The sequence below is a fragment of the Acomys minous genome (assembly GCF_964271855.1).
Source record: "Acomys minous genome assembly, chromosome: 6".
Classification (NCBI taxonomy): domain Eukaryota; kingdom Metazoa; phylum Chordata; class Mammalia; order Rodentia; family Muridae; genus Acomys; species Acomys minous.
In genome coordinates, this window is record NC_140487.1 from 59373341 (window position 1) to 59399058 (window position 25718).

Here is a 25718-nt window from a genome sequence, read left to right on the forward strand (position 1 = left end):
CTGTAACTAGCTCTGTAGACCAGGTTGGCTTTGAACTCAGAGATCTACTGCCCCGATGTTTAAATGTCTTACAACAAATAGCTTCTTCCACCTGTAGAGATGAGAATGTATAACATTTTCTTTGAAGCACAAATGCGTACTCTGCTTTACTTGGTGACTTACCTTTTTCCTAGCAGTGTATTTTTCTTTCAGGATGTGTTTTTGTTTTATGTGTAGGGGTGGTTTGCTTGCATGTATGTTGTGTACCACATATATGCAGTGCTCACAGCAGTCAGAAAAAGAAGCTGCATCTCTTGGAACTGGAAATCAAGATGGCCGTTAGCCATGTGGGGGCTGGGAATTGAACCTGGATCCTGTGGAAGAGCAGCCAGTGTTCTTAACAGCTGAGCTGTGATTCTAGCCTCCGCTATATGTTTCTTTAAAAACAAATTTCTTATGTGCAAGAAGCTCTAGAGCAATATTTTATCCTAACTATGGGTGGTAAAGATGTTAGGGAAATGGGATGTTAAAATAGGAATAGAAATGGGTGACATCGTCTCAGCCATGAAGAGCAGCTTCCTTAAGCCTTATTTTCCTCCTCCATCTCAGCTTCTTGGACTCTTTTCTGATATCTTGGTGGCCCAACATGGCACCTGTGGCCTCTTCCCCAAGACCCCTTGGTGGCTGCCTTAGTCGGGGTTTTATGCTGTGTAGAGACATCATGACCATGACAACACTTAAAAAGAAACACGTTTATTTAATAGGGCCCGGCTTACAGTTCAGAGGTTCAGTTCGTTATCGTCATGGCAGGCAGCATGGCAGCGTGCAGGCAGGCGTGGTGCTGGAGAGGGAGCTGACAGTTCTGCATCTGGGGCAGCAGCAGCAGGCAGCCAGAGAGAGCCACTCGGCCTGGCTTGGGCCCAGTGACACACTTCCTCCAATAAGGCCACACTTCCCAATAGTGCTGTTCCCCATGAGCCTGTGGGAACGAACCACTTTCATTCTAACACCACCATGCTATGTTAAGTCTTTCTGGAACACACTTCCTGTTGTTCGGGGTGACTAGAGATTAAGGTACATGAGCAGGAATATGGCTTCATTAGAACTCTCGCTCCACTCTGGTCCTGCACCTTGGAATGGCCTTGTGAGGAGTCTGTCACTGAGCTGTTTCTGAGTGACTGTCTGCCCTCATATAATGATGTGTGAAAGGAGCCTGCAGAACGGCCATGTGACCGGCGTGAAGCAGAGAAGGAATGAAGTGCCCGGACAAGTCCATCTGCGCAGAAAGCCCTTCAGGCCTCGGCTTTCAGTGGTTTCTGATTGTTCGTATGTAAGATGGCAAGGGAGGGTGGAGACGTGCATGGAGGGAAGTGTCTCACAGTGTCTGCTGCTGAAGTGAACGGGTCCCTCAGAGTCTGTCTCCTGCGTGTGTGGTCAGCGTGGGATGGCAGTGGCATGTGGCCTGGCTTGTACGCAGGTAGGAGCTGCTTACTCAGTTTAGGAAGGAAAAGCCTGGGGCTGGGGGTCGAGCTCTACAAGAATGCGGCCTTGCGAGCCCAAGGGTTCGGGCCTCAGCTCTGGGAGGGAGAAAGGAAGGAAGGAAGGAAGGAAGGAAGGAAGGAAAGCAGGCGTAAAGTCTGGAGTTTGTATCCTTCCCTGCTGTCTAGTTTGTGATATGTAGTCTGAAAGCCACCTTGGATGTAGTCTATATGTTCTAAATATAAAATAAAAAGAAGGCGAAGCATCTAAAATTCAGTGAGATTTTGAAGGGAAACTATGTAGACAAGCATGAGATTTTAATGACCGGTCCTTCCAGAATGGACCTTGGCTTGATGGGTAAGCTCTGGTCAGTTCATTGCCGTTTTCCCCAAACCTCCCTAGTACTCCTACTGTATGAGGATGCCGAGGTGTCCATGCCGAAGGTAGGGGGCCAGTGATTAATATGGCAGCAAATGAGCACTCATGCCCTGGCTTTCTTCTCTTCCAGCAGTCGGAGACGGAGACTGTGCACCTGTTTATCCCTGCCCTGTCAGTCGGCGCCATCATCGGCAAGCAGGGCCAGCACATCAAACAGCTTTCTCGTTTTGCAGGAGCTTCCATTAAGGTATTGCTCTGCGCACTACGGCTCTCCCGACTACAAAGAAAGTGAAAGTGGGGGCTGAATTCCACACTTGGTGCCCTTAACCAGTCTGTCCCCTGGCCAATGAGGACGGGAGGACGTAATGAAGTCTCTCCCATAAGACTGTTCACTGCCTTGGGATATTTTAGCACATATTCCATTCTCAGAACTTGGCCAGGCAAAGCTGAAGGACAGTAGAGAAATGGAGTTTTGTGTAGTCAGCTAAGCATTTACTGTGTAAATGGGAGACCACTGTGGGCTCTGCAGATTCTGCATTTCAATGTGCTGAAGCAATTCAGTATTAGACAAAGGGGGTGTCTGTGTGTACGCATGTGCACCTATGAGAGGGTGCTCATGCACATGTGTATCCATGGAAGCCACAGGTTACTGTCTGCTGTTTCCTCAGTCATACCCACTTTAATTTCTGAGAGAGAGAGTCACTGACTCAGTGGGCTGCCTGGCCAGTGTGTGTCAGGAATCTCTGCCTTTCCAGCTCTGGGCTGCTTATATGGGTGCGGGGATCCAAACATTCTGTCAGCTGAGCCATGTCCCAGTCTTGGAATGTTGCTTTAAAACAAAGGTTGCCAGACTTGATATGTTCACAGCTTTCTCCAGGAAGCGGTCTGTGAAAGCCTTTGCTTATGTTTTTAAAAGTGGCTTAAAAAAAAAAAAAAAGAAAGAAAGAAAAGAAAGATTCACTAATCAGATTCTACTTGTGCGTATCTCCCAGCTTTCTCATCTATCCATGAACTTAGCATGAGCACCCACCCATACACACAAGAGAAGGAGAACGTGAATAGCATTTTTATTGGTAACTAGCCCAACTGCTCTCCGTGTGTAATCCTCCGTGAGGTGAGCCTGCACAGTAGAAATCCCTGGGTAGACGAGGAGCCCATTGGTGGTGACAGTGGGAGAGAAATCCCATGTATGGTGCTGACAGACTTCAGGAAGGAAGATCACACACTGTAGGGTCCATTTATGTGATAATTCTGCAGAAGGCAGAGCTACAGGGGCAGCAGAGAAGTCTGGTTGTTAGGCATTGACACGAGAGGTGCATAGTGAGGCTACTTGAGCGGGGCTTGGGGAGAGTGGTAACTGCTCTGGGATTTTTAAAATTTTTTTTTATTAATTTATTCTTGTTACATCTCAATGGTTATCCCATCCCTTGTATCCTCCCATTCTTCCCTCCCTCCCATTTTCCCCTTATTCCCCTCCCCTATGACTGTTCCTGAGGGGGACTTCCTCCCCCTTTATATGCTCATAGGGTATCATGCTCTGGGATTTCATTGTGGGTGTAGTTTACCAGAGTATGTGTTTGTTACCTCATAGAACTAGACAATGAAAGATCATTTTTTTCTGTGTATAAATTAAAATTCAAACCACAGAAACAATCCTTATATACTTTCCTGTAGAAGAGACAGCAAAATAAGTCAATCTGACACATGCTCACATACACGCAAAGAACTTAGGCTCACTTCTTCCAGCATTCATGAGGTTTTCTAACTGGGCTAGAAAAAACGTGTTTCCAGAAAACAAGCTTGGCTGCCTCTTTCATTATATGGTGTAGACTAGATACGGTTACCTCCCCATGTGGCCTTTATTACACAGATCTTGGGGTTTGGTTTGGGTATGTGTGTACCTTATCCGTGGCCTTGGGACAGGGTCTCTCACTGTGCTGGAAGCTTGCTGTTTTGGATAAGCTGTCAGCCAGTGTGTTCTGGTGACCAGCTGTCTCTCCCCTCTAGTGCTGCGGTCATAGGCATGTGCAGCTGTGCCTGGCTTTCTACGTGTGTGCTGGGGATTCAAACTGCAGTCCTGCGCTCTTACTCAGCCATCTCCTCAGCCCTGAGGCAGATATTTGGTACCACTAAATCATAATCATTTGTGTTCACTTACTTGATATTTAAGTTACTCCTACACACAATAAATAAAAGAACGCAACCTTATTTCTTTAACAGAAACTTACACAAATAGACTTGGTTAGTCAACAGACATGAAGCCTCTCCCCTGCTTCAATGGATGGTAGTCAGCCCGGCGGTAGGGGCGCACACCTTTAATCCCAGCACTTGGGAGGTAGAGGCAGAGAGATCTCTCTGAGTTTGAGGCTACCCTGCTCTACAGAGCAAGTTCCAGGACAGCAGAACAAAAACACACTATCTTGGAAAAAGCAAAAGGGGGGAGGGTAGTAAGTAGCATATGTACTGTCAGCGTGTGAGTGTTCTTAGCCTTGGCCCTCTGTTATTGAAAGTATTTAAAACAACAACAACAAAACAGCTGAATGCTAAAGACTGTCACCTTTACAGTGCTTCCTGGGAACAGCCCCAGGAGCTTATACTAAGTGCAGGGAACTACCAGCTTGGTGACCCTGGACATGCTGGTCCTCTCCCTGTACATCTCTGCACTGTTTCCTTGCCCTCAGCTTTTCATACACCCTATGAAAACTGACAAGTCTCAGTTTACCTTTACCCTGCTCAGTTGATATTGGTTAACTTCCTGTGTCCTTCCAGTGACTTCATTTGGGAGCAATTTACCAATAGTCTAAGCAATAAAAAGTACACAAGTAGTTTAAGCAATCCAGAGGGTGTTTCTGTTTTCTTTCTCACTTAAGTGTAAGAAGCGCAGCTGCCTGGATAGCACTCCCCTTTCCTCTGGAAGTTAACAGGAGACCGTGTATGTGGTAGCCTCACAACTTAGGAGCCCAGAGTGTCTGTCATGTTACCACATTCCGTGGACACACCCAGATCTCTCGGCTTTTAGCCATACAGTCATGGGTCGAGTCCCTTAGTGCCTGTAGCCTTCCGTGCTCCAGAGTGAAGGGCTCGTTCCTCAGCTAGCTGGGGCAGAGGTTGGCTCAGAGGTTGTACATACAGCTATACCTGACTGGTCCATATTAATTGCAGCCTCTCCATAATTCCTTTCCAGAAGGCATTTAATTCTGCAGCTCAGTCAGTCACGTGCAGATGTCAGGCTGGTTGGCCTAAGGTTTTTCAGTGACACCAGAAAGTATCCTAACCGGCTGGTGATGGGTCTGTTACAGATCGCTCCAGCCGAAGCACCGGATGCTAAAGTGAGGATGGTCATCATCACTGGACCACCAGAGGCTCAGTTCAAGGTATGTGTTGTGAAAGGCCCGGGCGACAAGAGGGAGCAAGATGCTGCTGCTTTCCCCAGCCATAGAGCAGAGTGGAGCCATGCCAGAATCCTATCGCAACCATAACCTAGAGTTCTGGTGTTGGCTTGCTCTCACCACTGAGGTGGTTGGCACCTAACAGCGACACATACACCCCTGCCTGCTAATGAGCCTTGTAACCTGTTCCTCAGCATCCCCTCCTGTCTTGGGATGCTCTAACCCTGAGTTACTCTTGCCCTTCACCCAGCGCTGTCCTAGGAGTTTAGTTAGGAAGGCTAGAGCTGTGATGCCTTGACCTCACTTGAACTACCCACATTTACTGGAATCTGGAGCCCTTTGGAGCTGGGACATCCCTGTGTGTTCTGCATGATGGAGACGAATGAATCAGCAGCTGGACCCCTGTTTCAAAGTCTAGCTTAGCCAGTTAACCTTAGACCAGTTACTGTTTGTTCTTCCCAGTTCCTCGTCAGTAGAGTGGACAGAAGCACCTCTACCCTAGGCAGCTGTACAGTGTATAGTGCTTAGAATAGTCCTGACACAAGCAGCGCCATCCCACCGCTGCTCCTGTAGCCAACTCTGAACCATCAGTGAAGCCACTGCAGCAACCGTGAACGGTCGGTGTGGAGAACCTTGTCTTAGGCAACTACTGAATTCTGCTCATTAATCCAACACCGCCTACATCTGTTTTGGTTTTTTGATTAATTAGTCAATTAATTACTTTATGGGAGGAGCATGCACATTTTGGTATGCTTGTGGTCAGAGGACAACTTGCATGAGTCAGTATTCTGCCACCATGTCCATCAGTCCTGGGGATTGAACTCAGGTTGTCTGGCTCAATGGCCAGTACTTTCCCTGCTGAGCCACCTCCCCAGCCCAACGCCTGTGTCTCGGTCCTGTGTCCCACTCCCAAGCTTAGTCTTCTCTGCTGTTTGTGCACATTCCGTACCCCTGCCCACAGCTCACCTCACCACCTCTATCCAGGAAGGAAAGAGCCTTGCTGTGCGAGTGCTCTGCCGAGAGCTAGATTCCAGACCCTCTTCCTTTGTTTTGTTTTAACCATCAACTTTATTTTAGTCAATGAAAATCCAAAGCTGCTTTCACATCATTCACAGAGAATAGAACAACCCAACGCCTTGACAGGCTCCGTGCCTCTGCCTACGCATCAAGGCGAGTTCACCCCTCCCAGCAGCCTCACAGTCCATCAGCTCAGGTCATAAACTGGAAATGTTAAAAACTGGTCTGAGTATGACACATCTCCTAACATGTGAGAAACCACAGCTGTGATACATGCGTGCACATATGATCCAGACACAGATGCCGGCAAAACACTCATACACATAAAAACAAAATTTTAAAAAGTAAATAGAAAGGAGGGTGCAGATGAACTGTGCCCACTCTCTAGCCTCCCCAGTGAGCTCTGACTGTCTGCCCACTAAGCTATGGCTACTCGGGTTTTTAGGGTTTGCCTTGGCAGCTTGTCAGATACGCCAGCTTCCCAACTTAGACTTCTTTCTCCTTTGAAGTGTATGAGAACAAATTAATGGCTGCACAGGACACGTGTTCTTACACAACATCTGGTTGTGCACAGGACACGTTAGTGAGGTGTCAAGAGGTGTGCATTAACTTGACTTCGTTGCCTTTGTGGGAGGGAGGAGGGAGAGACAGGATCTCGCTCCAAAGCTGGCCTCAGACTTGTAGCCGTGATCTTCCCCAGCCTCCCAAATGCTCATGCATAAGCATTTGAGCCTCTATAAAGCAGAAATGACCTGAAGAAGAAAGCTGCTTAAACAGCAAACGTTCCTGGTCGCTGGCGTCTAGCCTTAGACATGGGCTTGGCTCCTTGTGAGCCTGGTGGCCCTGACTGTATAGTTCTTTTCCTGTTTTCTTTTGCTCAAGAAAAGTGCAGTGTTTCCTATTGCCAGAGTAGGAGAGGCTTTATTCAAGACTGGAGTGTGAGTGGCCATTTGCCTCTACACTTGTATTATACCTACCAAATTGCCTTGATTTTCAGCAGGATATGGCTTATTCTTTAGTCAGTGCGGAGTGTGGGGCTCATAATGGCACTGTTACAAACGCATCGCTGTACTTTGCTCATATCCTTTTTGTCAGAACTCAGTCTCCTCGCCTGTGAACAGTTGCTGTCAGCCTCTCTGGGGCGTCTAGCTACGGTCTCCTCACTGTTGTCAGAATTCGTTCCAGACGCTGATGTACACTGCAGTGGATAGCCCAGGCTGACTTGGGCTGTCTTCAAAGTTACCTGGACCTTTGTTTCAAGTACGAATGACTCTGTTATTGTCATCTGTAGGCTCAGGGAAGAATTTATGGAAAAATTAAAGAAGAAAACTTCGTTAGTCCTAAAGAAGAGGTGAAACTTGAAGCTCACATCCGAGTGCCGTCCTTCGCCGCTGGCAGAGTCATTGGGAAAGGAGGCAAAACGGCAAGTACCAGCCGCAGCGGTGTCCTGCTGCAAGGGGGCGCTGCGCCCCTGACCAGATGAAGGCTCTGGCTAGTGTATATAAGGCGGGACCACCCCACCATGGCCAAGGCCTGCAACCTGCTCGTGAGACTGCTGCCTATTTCAGACCAGGCAGGGCACTGGCCTGGGACTTGAAAGGGGCATCCAGCTTCTCTCTTGCATGTAACTTGAACTTTTTAATTCTATAAACCCTAAAGGACTGGAACTAAAGTTTTACAAATATCTTCAAACTGCAGAAAGTAGTTTGCAGTCTTTTGCAACTAAGTCATTTCCAGATCTGTAACTCTGAAGTCATGTGGAAAGCACCCTGAGCAGAACCAGAGGGCCCGAGTCTGGTTTTGCCATTTACTTCCGTCATGGACAGATGGGTGTCTTTGGCCAGGCAAGCCTTAGTTCTAGTCATGTTAAAATGGGAATCTAGCTCAGAACTGTTAGTGGCTGAAATGAACTCTGTAAAGCCAAAGCTGTGTCTGGCATACAGCGAATGCTTGGGAAACAGGCTTTTAATGCTCAGCAATATGATTTTTTTTTCTATTTCAGGTGAATGAACTCCAGAATTTATCAAGTGCTGAAGTTGTTGTCCCCCGTGACCAGACACCTGACGAGAACGACCAAGTTGTTGTCAAGATAACTGGCCACTTCTATGCTTGCCAGGCAAGTGGCTTCTAAATGACAAGTTCTTAAGCTCTTATAGGGGGTCCCGTTCCAGACACATAAGTGAACCTATTGGATGCTTATAGTTCAGAGTGTTGGGTGAGGGGATCGGAGTATATGCTGTCCCCACGGTCACCCAGGCTGGTCTTGAACTCCTGGGCTCCAGAGGTCCCCATAGCTCAGCTTTTGTCCTCACACGCCACTGTGCCCGGCTGTGCTTGGCACATCCAGGTTTCAGCCAGCACGCTGTTAAGTATTGGGCTATAGGGTTTCAACTTGATGCTGTGGCAGGAGAGTGACTTTTAGTAACTCTGGACTATGGATGTTCTATGAAGTTCTATCCTTTCCTAGGTCGCCCAGAGGAAAATTCAGGAAATTCTGACTCAGGTAAAGCAGCACCAGCAGCAGAAAGCTCTTCAGAGTGGACCACCTCAGTCCCGACGGAAGTAAAGGCTCAGGAGACAGCCACCACAGAGGCAGATGCCAAGCCAAAGACAGATTTGCTTAACCAACAGACGGGTGCTGACCCACCCAGAACCACATGCACGCGTTTTTACCTAGCCGGTTGTTTCTGAGGACCAGGCAACTCGAACTCCTGTCTCTGTGAGAATGTATACTTTATGCTCTCTGAAATGTATGACACCCAGCTTTAAAAAGAAAGAAAGAAAGAAAGTAAGAAAGAAAGGAAAAAAAAAGTGGGGGTAGGGAAAGAGAACTCTGCACTTCCCTTGTGATATCAAAATATAACAAACGTTCTAATTTTTCTTAATCTTCCTCCATATGCCAGAAATTGGCATAAATGGTACATTCATTAAATTCATCAAATAAATTTAAAAATAGATCGTTCCTAAGTCCAATTGTTGAAATTGGATCAAAGTAGAATCCCACAGGGACATAATGCTAAGCCATTAGACTAGAAGCGCTGCTGTTTCCTGTTTCTTTAACACTAATGCGGATAGCCTAAGGGAAGTGCCAGCCGCTGTCGGCGGGGTATTAAACGTGCATTTTTACTCAACTACCTCAGGTATTCAGTAATACAGTTAAAAGCAAAAGTATTCCTTTTTTGAAAATTTTATATACTTTATAAAGAAACTCCAACCGTTTTTTAAAAAAAATAAAATTTAACAGTTGTCAGCTGATAGGCAAGTAATTGAAAAAGGAATTTTACATTTTGCTGGTAACAGTAAAGTTGGAACATTAATTTTGCATTTTTTGAGCCTTTTGACAGTAGTTGGAAAGTCCAATAAATACAGAGCAGTGCCTATATTCTCGGAGAGCAGCAATGCCATGTGTTCTTTTGTCTGTAGTTGGGAAGGTCGCTGATGGTGCTATAAAGAGCAAAGTGGTGGCAAGTTTGGGACAGCTAGTATAAAGGGGCTCCAGAAGACTTGGGGATTTGTGTTTAGCTATGTGCGTGAGTGCTTTGACTGTCACTACCCAAAGGAAGCGCGTCAGTGAAGAAGTGCAGAATTTAAACAAAGTCAGCTTGAGTTTGTCTTGCAGGATGCTCAGCTTGCCAACACACTTGAGATTAGGCGATTCTCTGAGCAGCCACCGAAATAACTGCTTTGTGAAGGCCAGGGGTCAGGAGGTGTGACGGTGTTGAAAGGCAACAAGAGCGCTGTCTCCTTGTGCCTGGCACCGTCAGGAGCCTAACTAAGCTATTTTGAAGACTGTAAGCAGTGGAAGGCTGGAGTCCACCAGAACTCTTACATGGAATGTAGCAGGGTTTATGTCTCCCCTGCAGTTACCTGACTGTGAGTCAGGGTAGGGAATGCAGCAAATGGCTTGGGAATACGGACTGTGGAAAACTGAACTATTAGGCGAGACCTTTGCCCTTCCTTAAGTTAGTGGCAAAGCCCTGCACGGATACTTGTGTGTGTGTGTGGTCCGAGGCCGTGCTGCTCTCTGACTTGTTACTTTGCTCATGAGGTGGCTATAGTCGTAGTACACTGACAGCGAGGGCATTATGGAACCCTTCAGGAAAATCATTGCCTCATTTGTATTTGGAGATTAGCTTCTACAAGCTTTTATGTTTTTCTGAGGATCAGCATATCACTTAGACATTGTGAAAATGATTTCCTAAACATTTTCATAAAACCAGTCTATTTTGTAGTTTTAGCCAAAAAATGACCCCTTTTCACGACTGAATTCATCTAGCATTTGTATTTTTTCATACAATGGATATAAACTGCTTAAAAAAATGTGACTTGTTCTCCTGCTCAGATTTCAGGGGAGATGTGTTTAAAGCCAGAGCTCTTCCTCAAAATATTTGATTTTTCCAGTATTTGTTTTTTTAAAATTGACAGGTGCTACGTTTCTGTCTGCTGGTTTCAATTCTGCCATGTTTCACGTCTAGCCTTTTAGAGTGGCGAATCATGTCTTATGTTCACGTAAGCATTGGTGGTGGAGTACCTGGTACTGAGTAATTCTATAATTGAGTTTGTGTTCACCATATCATATACGGATCATTCTCATCTATAATGTGTCCCAAATGCAGCCTCATTTTCCAGGTACCTTGATGCAGAATAAAGTTTTCATCATAAGCCACAGTTTCTGCAGTATGTTTTCAGATGAGTGTTCTTGAGGGGTTTTTCTACGATATACGTCTTACAGGTGGCAGTAATATATCAGTGAGTTATTTTTTCAGCCCCTGGTACATTAATGTGAACCTTGGTTGTCCTATTTAATGTGAACTAAGATCTATAGAGTTGCATGGCTTTTCCTAATATCCTAAATAGTCTACTTCTGCCACTTGGAGTATTCTGGAAAGGTTATAGAGCCACTGTCCTAGTGTTCTGCTACTTACCACCTTCAATCGCATCTGAAAAATAGGCGAGGAGGGCTGATGTGGGTGGGGGTTTTTGTACTATTTTTTTTCAAGCTTTGCCCATTCCATGGTAAATAAGATTTACATTTACACAAAATTAATCATCTGAACAGAAAATGTAGAAGGAAGAATTATTTTTTCTATATTAAATACATAAAATTATTATGGCAACAATTTTCTTTAACCAGCTAGTTCACCAATGACTAACACAGAGAGACTATCATCGCTTGGGGCGCAGAAGGATCTTGGGTAAGAGAGAGGTACCAGAGGAAGGAGGAGCAGAATCGCTAAGAGAAAGCAAAGAGCCATGTGGGCCAGGAGGAGGAGCTCTGAAGTTCTGCATGGAAAGAAGTGGCCAGATGAACTGAACAGCATAAGCAACTATTTTGGGATTATGGATGGGAACTAGCCCAGATGGAGATGGTTAGAGCAGACAGCCTGGGATGAAGGCTGGAAGATGATGGGAGGTAGTTTAGGGGGTTAACATTTGCCAGCCCCAGGTAGAAAAAGGCTTAGTCTAAAAATACAATGGGTGTCTGTGTCTTTATTGATTATGAAAGCAGGTTAGATAATAGTGCTGTAATAATGATAGGTATTTAATAATAAACACTATTAGATTTAATCATGGGTATCGGTGCTACCCCAAGCACTCCAACTAGGATCTCAAGAGTAAAAACAGTATGCTGAAAAGCGGGGATTGAATTACTGGCTCTTGGTCTGTGAGCTGATTGATGTAGTCTCTGCACAGCCACCAGCATGTGTCCTAGACGTAGACACGACTTGTAGTAACTAAGCAGATGGAAGGCATTAACTGCATCATTCACATTTGAACTCCACTGGAGTCAGGAAGGAGGGTGTCATCTTCTAGTCCAAGAATGAAGTCTTCAGGTAACGTCTCAGCTGCTATCTGAGCTAACTGGTCATCAAAAGAACGTAGAGTCCATAATTTCTCTAATTCGTAGGTTTCTCTGGTTTCTGGAAGCATCAAATGGATCACCATACTGCCTACCAGGAAAAGACAAACAATACAATGAGGAAAATCCATTGCTCATATTTTTATCAATGCAAGTCCCTCACCCTGGACTTCTTAAAAGGGCAAATGGTAGACCCTTTCTTGCAAAGCGATGCTGTGCCTTTGTCAGCACATCTGCCACTTGACATGGAAATGTGGCCAACATGGAGCATCAATGATGGTGGTTGTTGGTCTGTCAGGTTCCTCTGGTCATTCCCTGCGGCAGCTGTCTCCTGGCTTTACTTTTCTGCACATCTTGTAAGCAGAGGTCTCAAAGTCAGTCAATAGTCCTATCGGACAACTCTGCTCAAAGCAATGCTTCGGTGTCCATAGACATCTTTGCCTGTTGTAGCTGGAGGGAGGGGGTGGATGCTGCTAACAAGCATCCCGTTCTGCAGCACACAAGAGGTTCCCCAAGCACACAGCAAAAACATGCATGTGACAAAGCTGAGAAACCCTAGTTTACAGCCTTGCTGTCTCACAGCACAGGAAAAAACAAAATTAAAAAGTGGGCCTGCTTCCTACTAATGAAAGACTTGGGGTGTACACGGGCCATCTAGCCTGTGGGTTACCTTATGGGCTCAGAGCCTGAAGCTGGGTACTGCCATTGTCACAACACTGCTTTTTCAGCATGGTCTTGTCCTCATGAGACTGAAATGACAACTTGTGAGCTGGCTACTTTCATGTCATCTGAGAGGAAGGATCCTCAACTGAGAAAAAGCCTCCAGCTGACTGGACTCTCAGGAGGCAGCTAATAGGGCATTTTCTTAATTAGTGACTGAGGTGATGGTGCCATCCCTGGGCTCTGTAAGGAAGCAGGCTGAGTGCGCCAGTAAGCAGCGCTCCTCCATGCCTCTGCACCAGCTCATGCCTCTAGGTGCTTTCTTGCCCTCACTGCTTCAGTGATGAGCTGTTAAATGGAGAAATAAACGGACAATCCTTCTCTTCCTAAGTTTCTTTGGTCATGGTGTTTCACCACAGCAATAGTACCCCTAACTAAGAGAGCTTGCAAATAGGCTAAAATCTCAGGTGCCTGCCCCCTGGCCCCAGCGTAAGCATGCATCTGACACGGTGGTATATCAATACTCCTTTTAGGCAAAGTTTTCACATGTGATTAACACTACCTGAGTTATAATCAAATCAAATCAAACTTTTATTACTTCGAAACAAATCTCAAAAATCTTAACGTTAATATGCATTCACCAATTTTATTTCTACCTGTTTGCAGCTGAAAACTGAAAGTTTAAATGAGGGTTTATCTGTAAACTGCACAACAGTAACTTACCAAAATCTACACACAGCCAATCATCAGTGTCCTTCCCTTCGATCTTGACATGCGGATCACTTCTGCCTTTCAGGTATTTATACTGAAAAACAACAGGCCATACATTTAGGAGAGAGCTGAGTCTCCGCTCCAGCTTAGGGTCTAGTGACAGTTGTCTTGGACTGAAGTTAGGGACTAGCTAATTCATTTCTCATAGCCAGCCTCTGCCCCATGACTGATAACTAACTTAGAGAAGACAATCTTAATCTTCTCCTTGGCTCTATTTCTCTCCTAACTCAAACTGCCCGGTCCTTCCAAGGAGGCCACGACGTTCAGACCAGTGTACCTGAGGCACTTTCTGGTTCTCACCAACACCTGTTTGCGCAGCTCTCCTCCAGTCTCGGGAAGCAGACGCCATGTTCCTGCTTAAGGCCAGGTCTTTTCATCAGCGCTGACTTCACTCCAGCTCAGGATAGACTATAAAATACCTCATGTGTTTCCTCCCTAAAACTATGGTCAGTCTCACTGCTCACCTGTTCATAATACCAGCAGAAAGCCTTGTCTGACATTAGTATACAAACCCTTGTAGGAGACCAGGGCCATTCTAAGAACAAGACAAGGGAGGCTGAGACAGGTCTTCAGCTTTTTATGTATGTACTTAACTCAACAAGCCATCTTTCCAACCCTCCCCACTTTTTATACAGGGTCTTGCTTTGTACTGCCCCCCAGAACTGTGTTCCACAGCACTACATAAACAGCAGGGTACAGCAGTGTGCACTTGTGACTCAGGCAGATCCCAGGCCGAACCCCAAGTTCAGTGAGACTGTAAGAACAGAACTTAGCAGTAGAGGAAGAAACGGGATGATAACCTTTGGCCTCCGTGGGAACGTAACTAACTCCAAAGGCTCGCTGAGTGTGGTGGCTGACGTTGACAATCCAGCGCTGAGAGGCTGGGGCAAGAGAATCACACAGGTTCAAGGCCAGTATGGCTACAGAGGAAGCCTGTCTCAATAGGTTTAAATTCCACGAAGATTTAACTGTGAGTGTGTGTGTGTGTAGATCTGCAGGAAGGAATTAATCGGTGTGCTTTAGCTAATGTGGTTAGAGACGAGATCAGACACGAAAATATGGAGACATAAATACTAACTTTTGGGATGCATCAACAGCACTGCTAAGAAGCAACTTGGAGTGCAGAGGCGCGCACTGGAATGTCAACTGCAGCCAATGTACAGGGTAAGGAACAAGGAAATGAAAGGGTACTATCTAGACACATGTCAAGGATGTCCACTTTGGAAGTTTTAGAACAATGAAAGAAAAGGCATCCAAATTGGGGGAGAGGGCGGAAATGTCAAAAAGAATTAACAGGAATAAGCTTAGCAAAGGAAGGAAAGAAATTTGTGCACTGCAAACTACAAAACACTGCTAAATGAAAGATGCCAATCAATGGAGAGAGGCCAATGTTCGTGGATTGTTGCCACACTCTACTAGTTACGTCTCTGTTGCTGTGACAAAATGCCATGGCCAAGGCAACCTATCAAAAAAGTGCGTATTTTGGCTTCGGTTCCTCAGGAAGAGTTCATAGTAGTTGCGGAAGAATGACAGCAGGTGGCTGGGGCAGGAAACAGCACATCTTTAACCACAAACGCAAGTCAGAGTGAAGTGAGGAAGGTTATGAACTCTTAGAGCCCACACCCAGTGACACACTTTGTCTAGCAAAGCTGCACCCCCCATAACCTTGCCAAGCCATACCACCAGCTGGGGCCAGAATGTTCAAATATCTCATTCAAGCCATTGCATATGCCAATACTTCTCAAAGCAACCTCCAGGGTCAATGTAATCCGCATGAATATTCAAGGACGGACTGTAAAGTAACAGAAGAATCTACCATAACACAGATACGGGATCTCTGGGACCCTGAACAACTAACAGAATCCAGAAGAACAAGCTGACGGTCTTACACACGGGGGCTAGAGGTGCGATGGAGTGAGTGTTTAAGACGCTTAAAGCCCTGAGTTCATTCCCAGAGCAAACCACCACCACTACCATCAGATTCAGTGCAAATCTAACTAGTCAGTATAGTACTGGCACACAGACACAAGACCAAAGAAACAGAATGTAGAAATTAACCCTCATATATGGTGCTGAGACATTTAGTGGGAAAATGGGGACAGTGCTGAAGAAACAGTGCTGAGGAAATCAGCCACATATAAAACTTTATAAAGACTCAAAATTGTTGGAGGCTATTTTTGTATACTCTGTATTCAGATGTTGATTTCTATGCTCTCAGATCCAGATGTGGGCATTGTCATAAGCATTGATCAATGTTGTGTAAATATTGCTCCCAAATTATCTCTGATTCGTTAGTCAAAGAGCTAAGCAGCGTCTAGCTGGGAAAGAGAGGACAGGGAGGCCTTTCCCAGTCAGGGGGTCTCAGGTAGGGACCCCAAGGTAGAGAAGAAAGAAGAGGGTGAGAAAGGACACAGCCCTGAGGACTGACGTGAGCAGAAGCAGCCCAGGTGGGACCAGTATGGCCAGTAATTCATGGCACGTAGCTGGGAAGTAGCCAGACTAGCACAGAGCACTAGAACAGATGAGTATCTGCCTAGCCACAGTGTTCTAAGGTTATTAGTAAATGCAACAGGTCTCTCATTATTTGGGAGCTAGAGTGGGCGTAGAAAAAAACCTTTAATTCAACACAAAATGGATTAAAATACCTAAGCATAAGACTTGAAACTACAACTCTTGGAAGAAAAAGGAATAACTGTTCATAAGAATGAAAGCCTTGAAAAGTGCCTGCTATGTAAGCCTGCCTCCTGGAGTCTGATGCCCGGACACAGTCAAGGTGGAAGCAGAGAGCCGGCTCCACCCAGTCGCTCCCACTTCTGCATGCCCTGCCCTCCGTGGCGGGCAATGACACAGGGGCTTAAGATTTAGTTAAGGACTGAGGTGGAAGCCCGAGGGTAGTTTTATTAGAAGTAAAAGAAAAGAAGCCAGGAGGCAGAGCAGACCACTGTGAGTTCAAGGCCAGCCAAGCTACACAGAGAAACCCTACCTGGAAAAACAAAACAAACAAAAGCAAGGCAGGCCAGTTATAAGCTTCACATAGTGGGGAGGAAGGCTTTAGAGAAAAGAATAGGAAGCTCACAGTGTTGGGGGCGGGGCAAGGGGTAGGGATCGCAAAGTGTTAAGGAAAGCATGCTTAGAAAAGAGAATAGGAAAAGTTATGTTTTTGAATAATTCACAATAATAATTACATGGCTGTGGTACCACAGCCCTTCAAGCTATTGCATTAGGGGTGGATTCTGGGAAGGAAAAAGTACAGTATCTCATTAAAGAACTATTAAATTAAATTATGATACATGTCTCTTTATCATGGCTTAAGGTAGCCTAGGGGTGGTCCTTTGGCTAAAGGACTGAACTCAGCCTAACTGGAATGTTAGGCCTTTACCTGGGCCAGAGAGTTAACCAGTTTTCTACTCTAACACCCACCTCACACACAATTAAAAAAAAAAATTGTTTTTTAATTTAAAAAAAAAAAGAAAGAAATCCTTCTGGAGCTAGGAGCTGCCAGTGGTAGGATGTTCACCTGGTGTGCTCAAGACCCTGGGTTTCAACCCACAACACATCAAACAACCACCCACAGAACAGCAGGGTTTGCAGGTCACACTTCAACAAGGAATTCATGTGCAGAAAACACAACTCTTAACAACAAAAATGATTTTTTTTAAAACAGGCAAAATATACATGAACAGAGATTCTTCCAAACAATTTATACAGCCAACAAAAAATAGTACTGATGATGTTACTAATCAGCGCAAGTCCAAACTATGGTGCTGTAGTTCACACCCATATGGATGCCTACTATCAGAAAAGCAAAATGGGAATTTTGGTCAGAATGTGTGTGAAGTATGTAGACACTGACACTTCTAGTGAGAAAGGAAATTGCAGTGGTCAACTGTATATAGCAGGTCCTTACAAAAGTTAAAAACTGCATATTGGACATTCAGGCCTTTGGTTCCAGCAAGACCAGAGAGCACCAGGTGACCAGGCCTCCAGCCTGAGGTCAGCACAGGAACTGAGCTCCGACTCCCACGCACCCAGGGTCCAGGGATAGCTAAGGTCCCTGTGGGTGTGTGGTTCTGACCTGTAAGCTTCCAGGGTCACTGCAGGTTCCTGAGTATACTGCTGTGTTCCCAGGGGTTACTTCAGGCCTGTGGCTATAACCATAGGCCCAGGTGGTAGAAGACTTCACCAGGTCTGAAGTTTGGTATCCTCCTTTTAGCGGCTCAGGCTCCGCGTGGTCAGTGTGCAGCTCACCTGGTCCTGCTGGCACACCCTGGCAGGACCACCTCAGCAACACAACGTGGCAATCAACACCAAGTCTCACTAGTCCACACAGCTGAACTTTAGGCAGATGTTCCTCTAGGACAGTGGTTCCCAACTTTCCTAATGCTGTGACTCTTTAAGTCAGTTCCTCATGCTGTGGTGACCCAACCATAAAATTATTTCATTGATCTTTATAAGTGTAATTTTGCTACTGTTATAAATCATAATGTAAATATCTGATATGCAGGATGTCTGACATGCAACCCCTACAAAAGGGGCCGTGACCCTTAGGTTGTGAACCACTGTTCTAGGAAGTATTTCAGAAAACAAAATATCCAACAGGCTTAGATGGGGGAGTCAGAACAAACCTACTCCAACAGATATGTAGAACACAACAACAAGGCCACAAAGAACACGACTCGCCCGCCACCTACAGCAAGCCACTAACTCCATAGGAGAACCTAAAGCTACAGAGAGCATAAATGCCTGAGGAGGAATTCAGTCTTGTTTTTTAAGAGAACTAATGATCACAAAGAAATTTCAAAGAGACTGACAAACAAAGGAAATCTAGCGAAGATTTTCATAAGGCAGTCTCCAGAGTGATTGTAACAAGTACTAAGTTGAAGGTGAAACTCTAAAATGTGTGTGTGGGGGGGAATTAGGAAGGAGATTAAAACATTGAAAAACAATATTTGAAGTGAAGGAGATGGTCACTTCAGGAGATTAAGTAAAAACCACAAGACATCATTAACAGAAAGAACAATTCTATTATAACCAAATGGGCTCCATCCAAGAAGAGCAAGGTTAGTTCAACATATACAAATCAATAAATATAATAAAATTATATGTATACACTTAGGCAAAGAATCCACATAACCATTTCAATTGTTGCTGAAAAGGCTCAGCATGCCTTCATGATAAAAGTTCTGGAGACTTGAGGAAGAGATGGAACATACCTCAAAATAATCAAAGCTACTACTACATATGACAAACTGGCAGCCAACATTATGTTAAATGGAGACAAACTATTTTTCCTCTAAAATCAAGGCCAAGACAAGGATGCCCTCTCATACCTCTCGTATTTGACATAGTACTGTAAGTCTTAGCTAAAGAGATTACTTAAGAGAAAGCAATAAAGAGATAAAGTAGAAAAGGAACCAAACTGGGCTGAGCTGGTGACACACACTTTTGTTGATCTAAGCCCTGCAGAGGCAGAGGCAGGCAGAGCTGAGTTCAAGGCCAGCCCCTGAACTACAAAGTTCTACAGAGTTCCATAGCCCTGTCTTGAAAAACCAAAAAGAAAGATGTCAAATAAACTGGGTGTGATGGTGTACGCCTTTAATCCCAGCCCTCAAGAGGCAGAAGCAGATGCATCTCTGGGAGTTCCAGCCTAGCTGGGTGCTTCACAGTTGAGGCTTTATTTCAACAACAAAGGAAAAGGCAACCACCCCTGCATTGTTCTTTACATAAAGTCTGTTTAAAATGCTTGACCCCAATAAAAACTTCAAGATGCAGAATACAAAGTCAATCTGTATATATTTATTTTAATTACCTTCATTCATATCAACAATGCACTCTCAGAGAAAGCAATTGGGAAAAACAGCCCATTAAAAATAACTTCAATAGGGGCTGGAGAGATGGCTCAGTGGTTAAGAGCACTGTCTGCTCTTCCAAAGGACCCGGGTTCAATTCCCAGCCACCACATGGCAGCTCACAACTGTCTGTAATTCCAGTTCCAATGGCTCTGACAACTTCACACTAAAATAAAATTAAATAAGTTATGAAAAAAAAATAACTTAAAAAATATTTGGGAATGCATAAAGCCAAAGAAGAGAAAGATCTTAACAACAGAACTTAGAGACACTGAAAAAGAAAATCATAGAGACACTTAGGAGAGAACCTCCCTGCTCCTGGACTGACAGTATAAAATGGCTTTACTACCAAAATTCATTTACTGATTTAATGCAATGTCTATCAAAATTCCAGTGTTATATTTCACAGGTTAAAAAAAAAATGATGTGAAACAATGAAAGACCATCAGTAGCCAAAGCAGTCCGAAGGAGTAAGGACACTGCCCACCGAGTCACAGCACAGAGCTGCGGTGACACGCACACCTGGCCCGGCTCTACACGTAGAGAAGCAGGGCTAGAGAGCAGCCCTGTAGACAGTGAAGAACATGGGTCACTTCTGAAGAGGACATGGGCTCAGTCCCCTGGACCCACACGGTGGCTCACAGCCAGCAGCAACTCAGTCAGTTCCAAGGGATCAAACAGCACCATCTGACCTCCAAGGGCACCAGACACACAAGTGGTGCACATACACACATGCAAGCAAACACTCATACATATAAAATTTTAAGTCTAAAAAATTGCAATAATTAAATAGATTTGTAGAGACTAATGGAATAGTAGAGGAACCAGAAATAAAACCATGCTGTGCCAACTTAATTTTAAAGAACACAAAAACAAACCGAGTGTAGTGGTGCACACCTTTAATAGAGGCAGGTGGATCTCTGTGAGTTCGAGGCCAGCCTGGTCTACAAAGTGAGTCTAGGACAGCCAAGGCTACACAGGGAAACCCTGTCTCAAAAAACTGAAAAACAAAAACAAAACAAAACAAAACAAAACAAAAACAAATGAAACAAAACCAATCAACAAACAAAGAAACAAAAGACAAAAATAGATATTGGGGAAAGGCTGACTCAGCAAATGGTGCAGGTAAAATTGGACCTCTCTCTACAGAAGAATTAAATGAGATTAATATCTTTCACCTCATACCAAACCAAACCAAACAAAACCAAAAAACCCAAAAAACCTCAACTCATGGATCCAAGGCCTTAACTTAAAACATGAAACACTGAAACTTTTAAAAGAAAACAGAGACAACGCTCAAGGCATTGGGGTAGCACAAACTTTCTGAACGGAACACCAATTGTTGTGGATGGTTTGGTTTATATGTAAACATGTTTTTATTTTAATCCGAGTATGGGACATGGGGGCAGCTCCAGGTTGTCCACAGCTGATAACAGCCTCATGAAAGGGCACATGATCTTTGTCAGCTGTGAACTACATCATGCAGGAGCGTGGTCTTTGTCAGTGGAGATAAAAGCCAGACCCAGAGAGAGACTGGAGACCCAGAGAAGAGGCTGCTGGTGCGTTCCTGTGCTGCTCCTGGCTGCTGGTGACGCAGCAGGACAAGAAGCTGGGGACGTCCTGAACCGAGGATTGGACTCAGCCCAGGGAACCTGAGGACCCTAAACAGCAGGAAGTAGCTAAGGGAAACAATGCCCCTCTCCCTGACCTTCTCTCCCTCCTGCCTGGTGGCGGGGTGTTGGAAGGGATTGGGGTGGGAAGGGAGAAAGAGATTTAAGGAACCCAAAATAAAAATAGTTGTTTAAAAGTACAACAACAACCAACAGGCCAGGAACCAGTCCCAAGTCTCAACAGATGGGGGTACAGCCAAATAAAAGACTCTGAGTCTGGTTAATGTCACAGGGTGATGTTTCTTATTCACAAGTTCTTTATAATAAAACTTAATTTTAAAAAAGTTAAGAACAGAATGACTATGTGATCCAAATATTCCTCCTCTAGGCGCACACCCAAAGTAATTAAAAGCAAGTAGCGAACAGACAATTCTATGTCCATATTTAAAATTGCAGTCACAACTGCTGAAAGCTGGGCATGACCCCAGGACCCATCAGTAGGTGAATGGGGAAACAAGAAGGTGTGTACACACAGTAGGATATTACTGAAAGAAAAGTGGGCTGGGGTGTAGCTCGTGGCACTAGTCCTCACAGACCCTGGGGGGAATCCCCATTATTGAACAAGGAAAAACAAAACAACAACCAAAATCTGGCACATGCTACAACACAGGTGAGCCCTGACAACACGATCTGGGTGTTACAAACCAGTCACAAAGGCCAAACGCAATGCGATTCTGCTTGTAAGAAATGTGCTAAAAGCCAAATTCTTTGAGACAAAGTACAATACTGGTTACGCAAGAAGAGAGAATAAGGAGTTACTGCCTAATGGGCAAGAATTTCAGATCTGCAAGACGAAGAACATTCTGGAAAGGGATAGTGGTAATGTATGCACATCAGTGCCTGAAGCCTCCCATCTTGCTGGTCTCCAACTACGTAGACCAGGATTTCCTTAAACTGACTTTCTTGGCTCCATTTCTCAAGTGTTAAACAAACCTTTCTTGCCCTCGCATTTCTTGCTCTTCTCATATGAACATTTTGTAAAAGTAATTTGTACTTCTTTCCTCTTCTGCAACTTCTCTGAAAAAACTCCAATTTTTTAAGCCTTACAATCTCGGTAACTGTTCATCCATCCCCCGTGGCATCTGAGAGACTCTGCCTTATAACTGTCACCAGTCACTTCCTAAGACTCTTCTCCACTTGCCCAATGGTGGTGGCACATGCCTCGGGAGGCAGAGGAAGGAGGCCGAAGAGTTTGAGGCTATCAAGTGAATTCCAGGACAGCCAGAGCTACATAGAGAAACCCTGTCTTGGTTTTAAAAAAGAAAAAATTCCCTCCACTCACTCTCATTCTGCACCAGGTCTGCTTTCCAGTCCATTTTCACTTCGAAAGCCTTCCCTAGACATCCTCAGCTGTTCCTCACCGCCTTTTATTGGACCAACTTTGAACAAGGTAGGGTAGTCTACCCCTGTGTCAGAGGCTGCTGCACGAACACCCTTTTCCCTGCTCTGAGTCGCATTCAATCCAACTGCAAGGTGAACCCTCTTCCTTGTGTGAGACCCAGGAATCCACAGGGCAAGGACTACATACATTTCACTTTCACCGTCCCAATACTGCATAGTGTTTGGGGAAACCTAGGCAGACGGGCCTGGGCTATGGTAGTCAAACAAGGTGGAGTAGGCAAGCTAGAGGGCAGAGTTCCTTTGTTGGTTTCCCTCAGGTTCCTGCCCTGAGCTCCTGGCATGGCTTCTCTTAATGAAGGACTAAAACCTGTAAGCTAAAAAGACAAAAAAACAAGGCACTTTTCTTACGTTGCTTTTGATCATGGTTGTTGCTGTAGCAACAGAAAGCAAACTAAGACCAGAAGCATTGCCCAGAACATTTTAGAAGTTATGCAAAGTTTTATGGCTGTCCAGTATGGTAGAAATCACAGGCGCATGTGGAAACTGAGCGTCGGAAATGTGGCTAGTATAACCGAAGGACTGGATTTCAAAGTCTGATCTGCACTTGAATAGCCATTTCTGGAACTGGAGAGAAGCCTTGGCAGTTAAGGGCACTTGCTGCTGAGGCAGAGGCCCCAAGGTTGACAGCCCTGTTTGCTGTCTCATGTGCATATACCCACACAGAGGCATACACATCCATATGATTTTAAATATTTTTTGTTTGCTTTTGGAGACAAGGTTTCTCTGTGTAGCCCTGGCTGTAGAACAGGCTGGCTTCGAACTCAGAGATCCACCTGCCTCTGCCTCCCAAGAGGGTGGGATTATAGACGTGAGCCACCTCGCCTGGCTAATTTAAAAGGGTTTTAACTAAAGGCTAACGAGCTGGCTCTGAGGTCAGTTAGCAGCACTTGGGCTCAAATCCCAGCAATTACATGGCAGCTTCACAACTTCTTTTAACTCCAGTTCTGGGGGAAATCACACACTTCCTCTGCCCTCTGAGGGCACTAGGCTTACACAAAATACAAATAAATCTTTAAGCGTCTTTCAATAGTCACTTGTGGCTACAGGCTATCATGTGGGTACTGTCCTAGAACAGACTTATACTGTCTTCTGGCTTGTTTCACGTTATTCTTAATTTTTCCTGTCACAAAAGACAAGAATTAGAAATACTTGGACTCAACAGAACAAAATACATGTTCCCAAGCCTTTCACTACGAAAAACCATAAAACGCACTCTTGCAAATTGTAAACTTTGGGTTTCTCTGTAGCCTCTCATACGGTTTATCCTGTTAGGACTCAGCTCCAGCCTGCCTACCTGTGACGTCACTGCCTGCCTGCCATGGGGGCGTGGCCTTGCCCAACATATTAAAGAACAGAGCTACATTGCCCCTCCCTCTCTTCCACTGTGTCTGTCTCTCTGGGGTACTCCTTCTCTTCCTCCGGTTCCTTCCCCCCCACCTTGTTCACTTAATAAATCTCATATATTCTAACATCTGTTGCCTTGGTATATTATTCGCTTATTATTATTAATCATAAAACTGTTACTTTACTCCCACCCTAGTTATTCTCTAGTAAAAGGTTCAAAAGATCGGATCCTACCATCTTCACAATGTAGTGCGCCATAGCGTGTAAGTGTCGGGTGGATGTCCCACTACCAACTACAAAGTAGTCTGTGTATCTCATTTCCGGAGGAACCTTGATCACACAAATGTCTCTTGCATTTTCTTGCCTCAGAAGTGAAACCAGCATATCGATGTCAAACTTGGCACCAATGTGACCTGAAATGCAGAAATGCTTGTGTCAGATGGCCAACGCGGGGGTGTGTGGAGCAGGGACCAGACCTACTACATGTATCCAGAGAAGCAGACTCTCAGAAGACGCTGGGACTGCTCCTCCAAGACTGTGTGTGTGTGTGTATATATATATATACATATATACACATACATACATACATACATACATACATACATACATACATACATACATACATACTTTGGTGAACACCAGGCAGGAGGATCCCAAGTTCAAGGCCAGACTGAGGGTGTGCTTCAGTGGTGGGACTGCTTGCCTAGCACATACAAGGTCCTGGGCCCAATCTCCAATACCACCTCCACTCAAACCAAGCAAGCAAGCAAGCAAGCAAGCAAAAAATCCGATCAGAACGGAACCCAGGACAGCAGTTTCAGAAATCACGACCCATCTTTTCTAGGCAGAATGCTCAGATTACAGACACCAAATGCTGCAACACAAATACCGCTATCGCCAAATGCATGCGGTAGCAAACGGCTTTCTATTCACTAGGGCTGAAATGAACAACATACAACAAATGCTGAGATGCTACGCAAACAGCCGCAGCCTGGTGTGGGGAGAAGACAACAGCCGAGGGCACGAGGCATGCTAAATCGGATCACAGCTGCAAAAGGTTACTAAACTCTGAGGGTTAGACGGGTTCTCAAACAGTATCCGGCCCACCACGGATATGAAGAAACATAGTGCTACTGTGACCAATCAGTCCATTTCCTCCGACCCTGGGTAGATCCTGAGGCGGGTTGGCGTGTCTGGGGCTGTGATGCCAAGGGCCGGGTGTGGCCAAGCACAAGGCTGGGAGTTTAAAAGACAGCGCGTTTCCTGCCCTCCCGGTCTCTTCGCTATGCAAAAAAGAAAGTTAGCGCCAACCACCTCTCGAGTCCCTTCCAGCTCTGAGTCTACGCAAATTCTGCGACTCACCCCCGAAGCGCACAGAGAAGCCCGGGGCCCCCGGTGTCAGGCCCGGCCGCCAGCTGTCCTGCCCGCGTACCTGCGGCTGCCGGCTGCGGGCGAGCGTCGCCATCGGTCCGCTCCTCCGGCTGAGGCCCACCATGCAGGCCGCGCGTCGGGTTCGGGGTCAGGCAGGTCGCGAGCCCCGCCGGAAGCCATCTCTCTGCGAGCCGCGGAAGCCAGGGAACCGAAGCCCCCGCGGGGCCAGCTCGCTGGGAGACCACCCTGCGCCACAGCAACGGCCACAGACGGCGCGCAGGCAGCCAGCGGGAACTCATGGCTGTCTCCGCGACTTCTCCGGAGGCGTGGCCCTCCGAGCGGCTTCGGCATTATACGTCACGGAGCGGGCGGGGCTGTGACCGAAAGCCGAGGCTAGGACGGATTGGCTAGGGTGTAGTTTATTAAGGAATAAAAGGGGCGGCGTTGGCGCGCGCTTTTAATCCTAACACTCAGGAGGCAGAGGCAGGCGGGACTCTGAGTTAGAGGGCAGCCTTGTCACCCCAGAGAACCTTGTCTGTTTAAAAAAAAA

General features: G+C 45.6%; 2 protein-coding genes across 3 annotated transcripts in view; one reads left to right on the plus strand and one right to left on the minus strand.

The window, feature by feature from the left end:
• Nucleotides 1-10904, plus strand: part of IGF2BP3 (insulin like growth factor 2 mRNA binding protein 3) — a 129821-nt gene extending 118917 nt beyond the window's left edge. Inside the window, exons 12-16 of one of the 2 annotated variants that reach the window (XM_084787339.1) lie at nt 1967-2083; nt 5136-5210; nt 7534-7665; nt 8245-8358; nt 8710-10904. In XM_084787339.1, the coding sequence (XP_084643465.1) occupies nt 1967-2083; nt 5136-5210; nt 7534-7665; nt 8245-8358; nt 8710-8808 (537 nt within the window). In that variant the 3' untranslated portion in view covers nt 8809-10904. The remainder of the gene's footprint in view (nt 1-1966; nt 2084-5135; nt 5211-7533; nt 7666-8244; nt 8359-8709) is intronic. The other variant, XM_084787340.1, reaches the window with a different exon arrangement.
• A 401-nt stretch (nt 10905-11305) lies between these two features.
• Nucleotides 11306-25518, minus strand: MALSU1 (mitochondrial assembly of ribosomal large subunit 1). Its single transcript, XM_084787360.1, is given in 5 exon segments — nt 11306-12040; nt 12042-12193; nt 13486-13567; nt 24032-24210; nt 25230-25518. Coding segments are annotated over 5 exon segments (687 nt in total). The 5' UTR covers nt 25468-25518; the 3' UTR covers nt 11306-12004.
• Nucleotides 25519-25718: the final 200 nt, after the last annotated feature.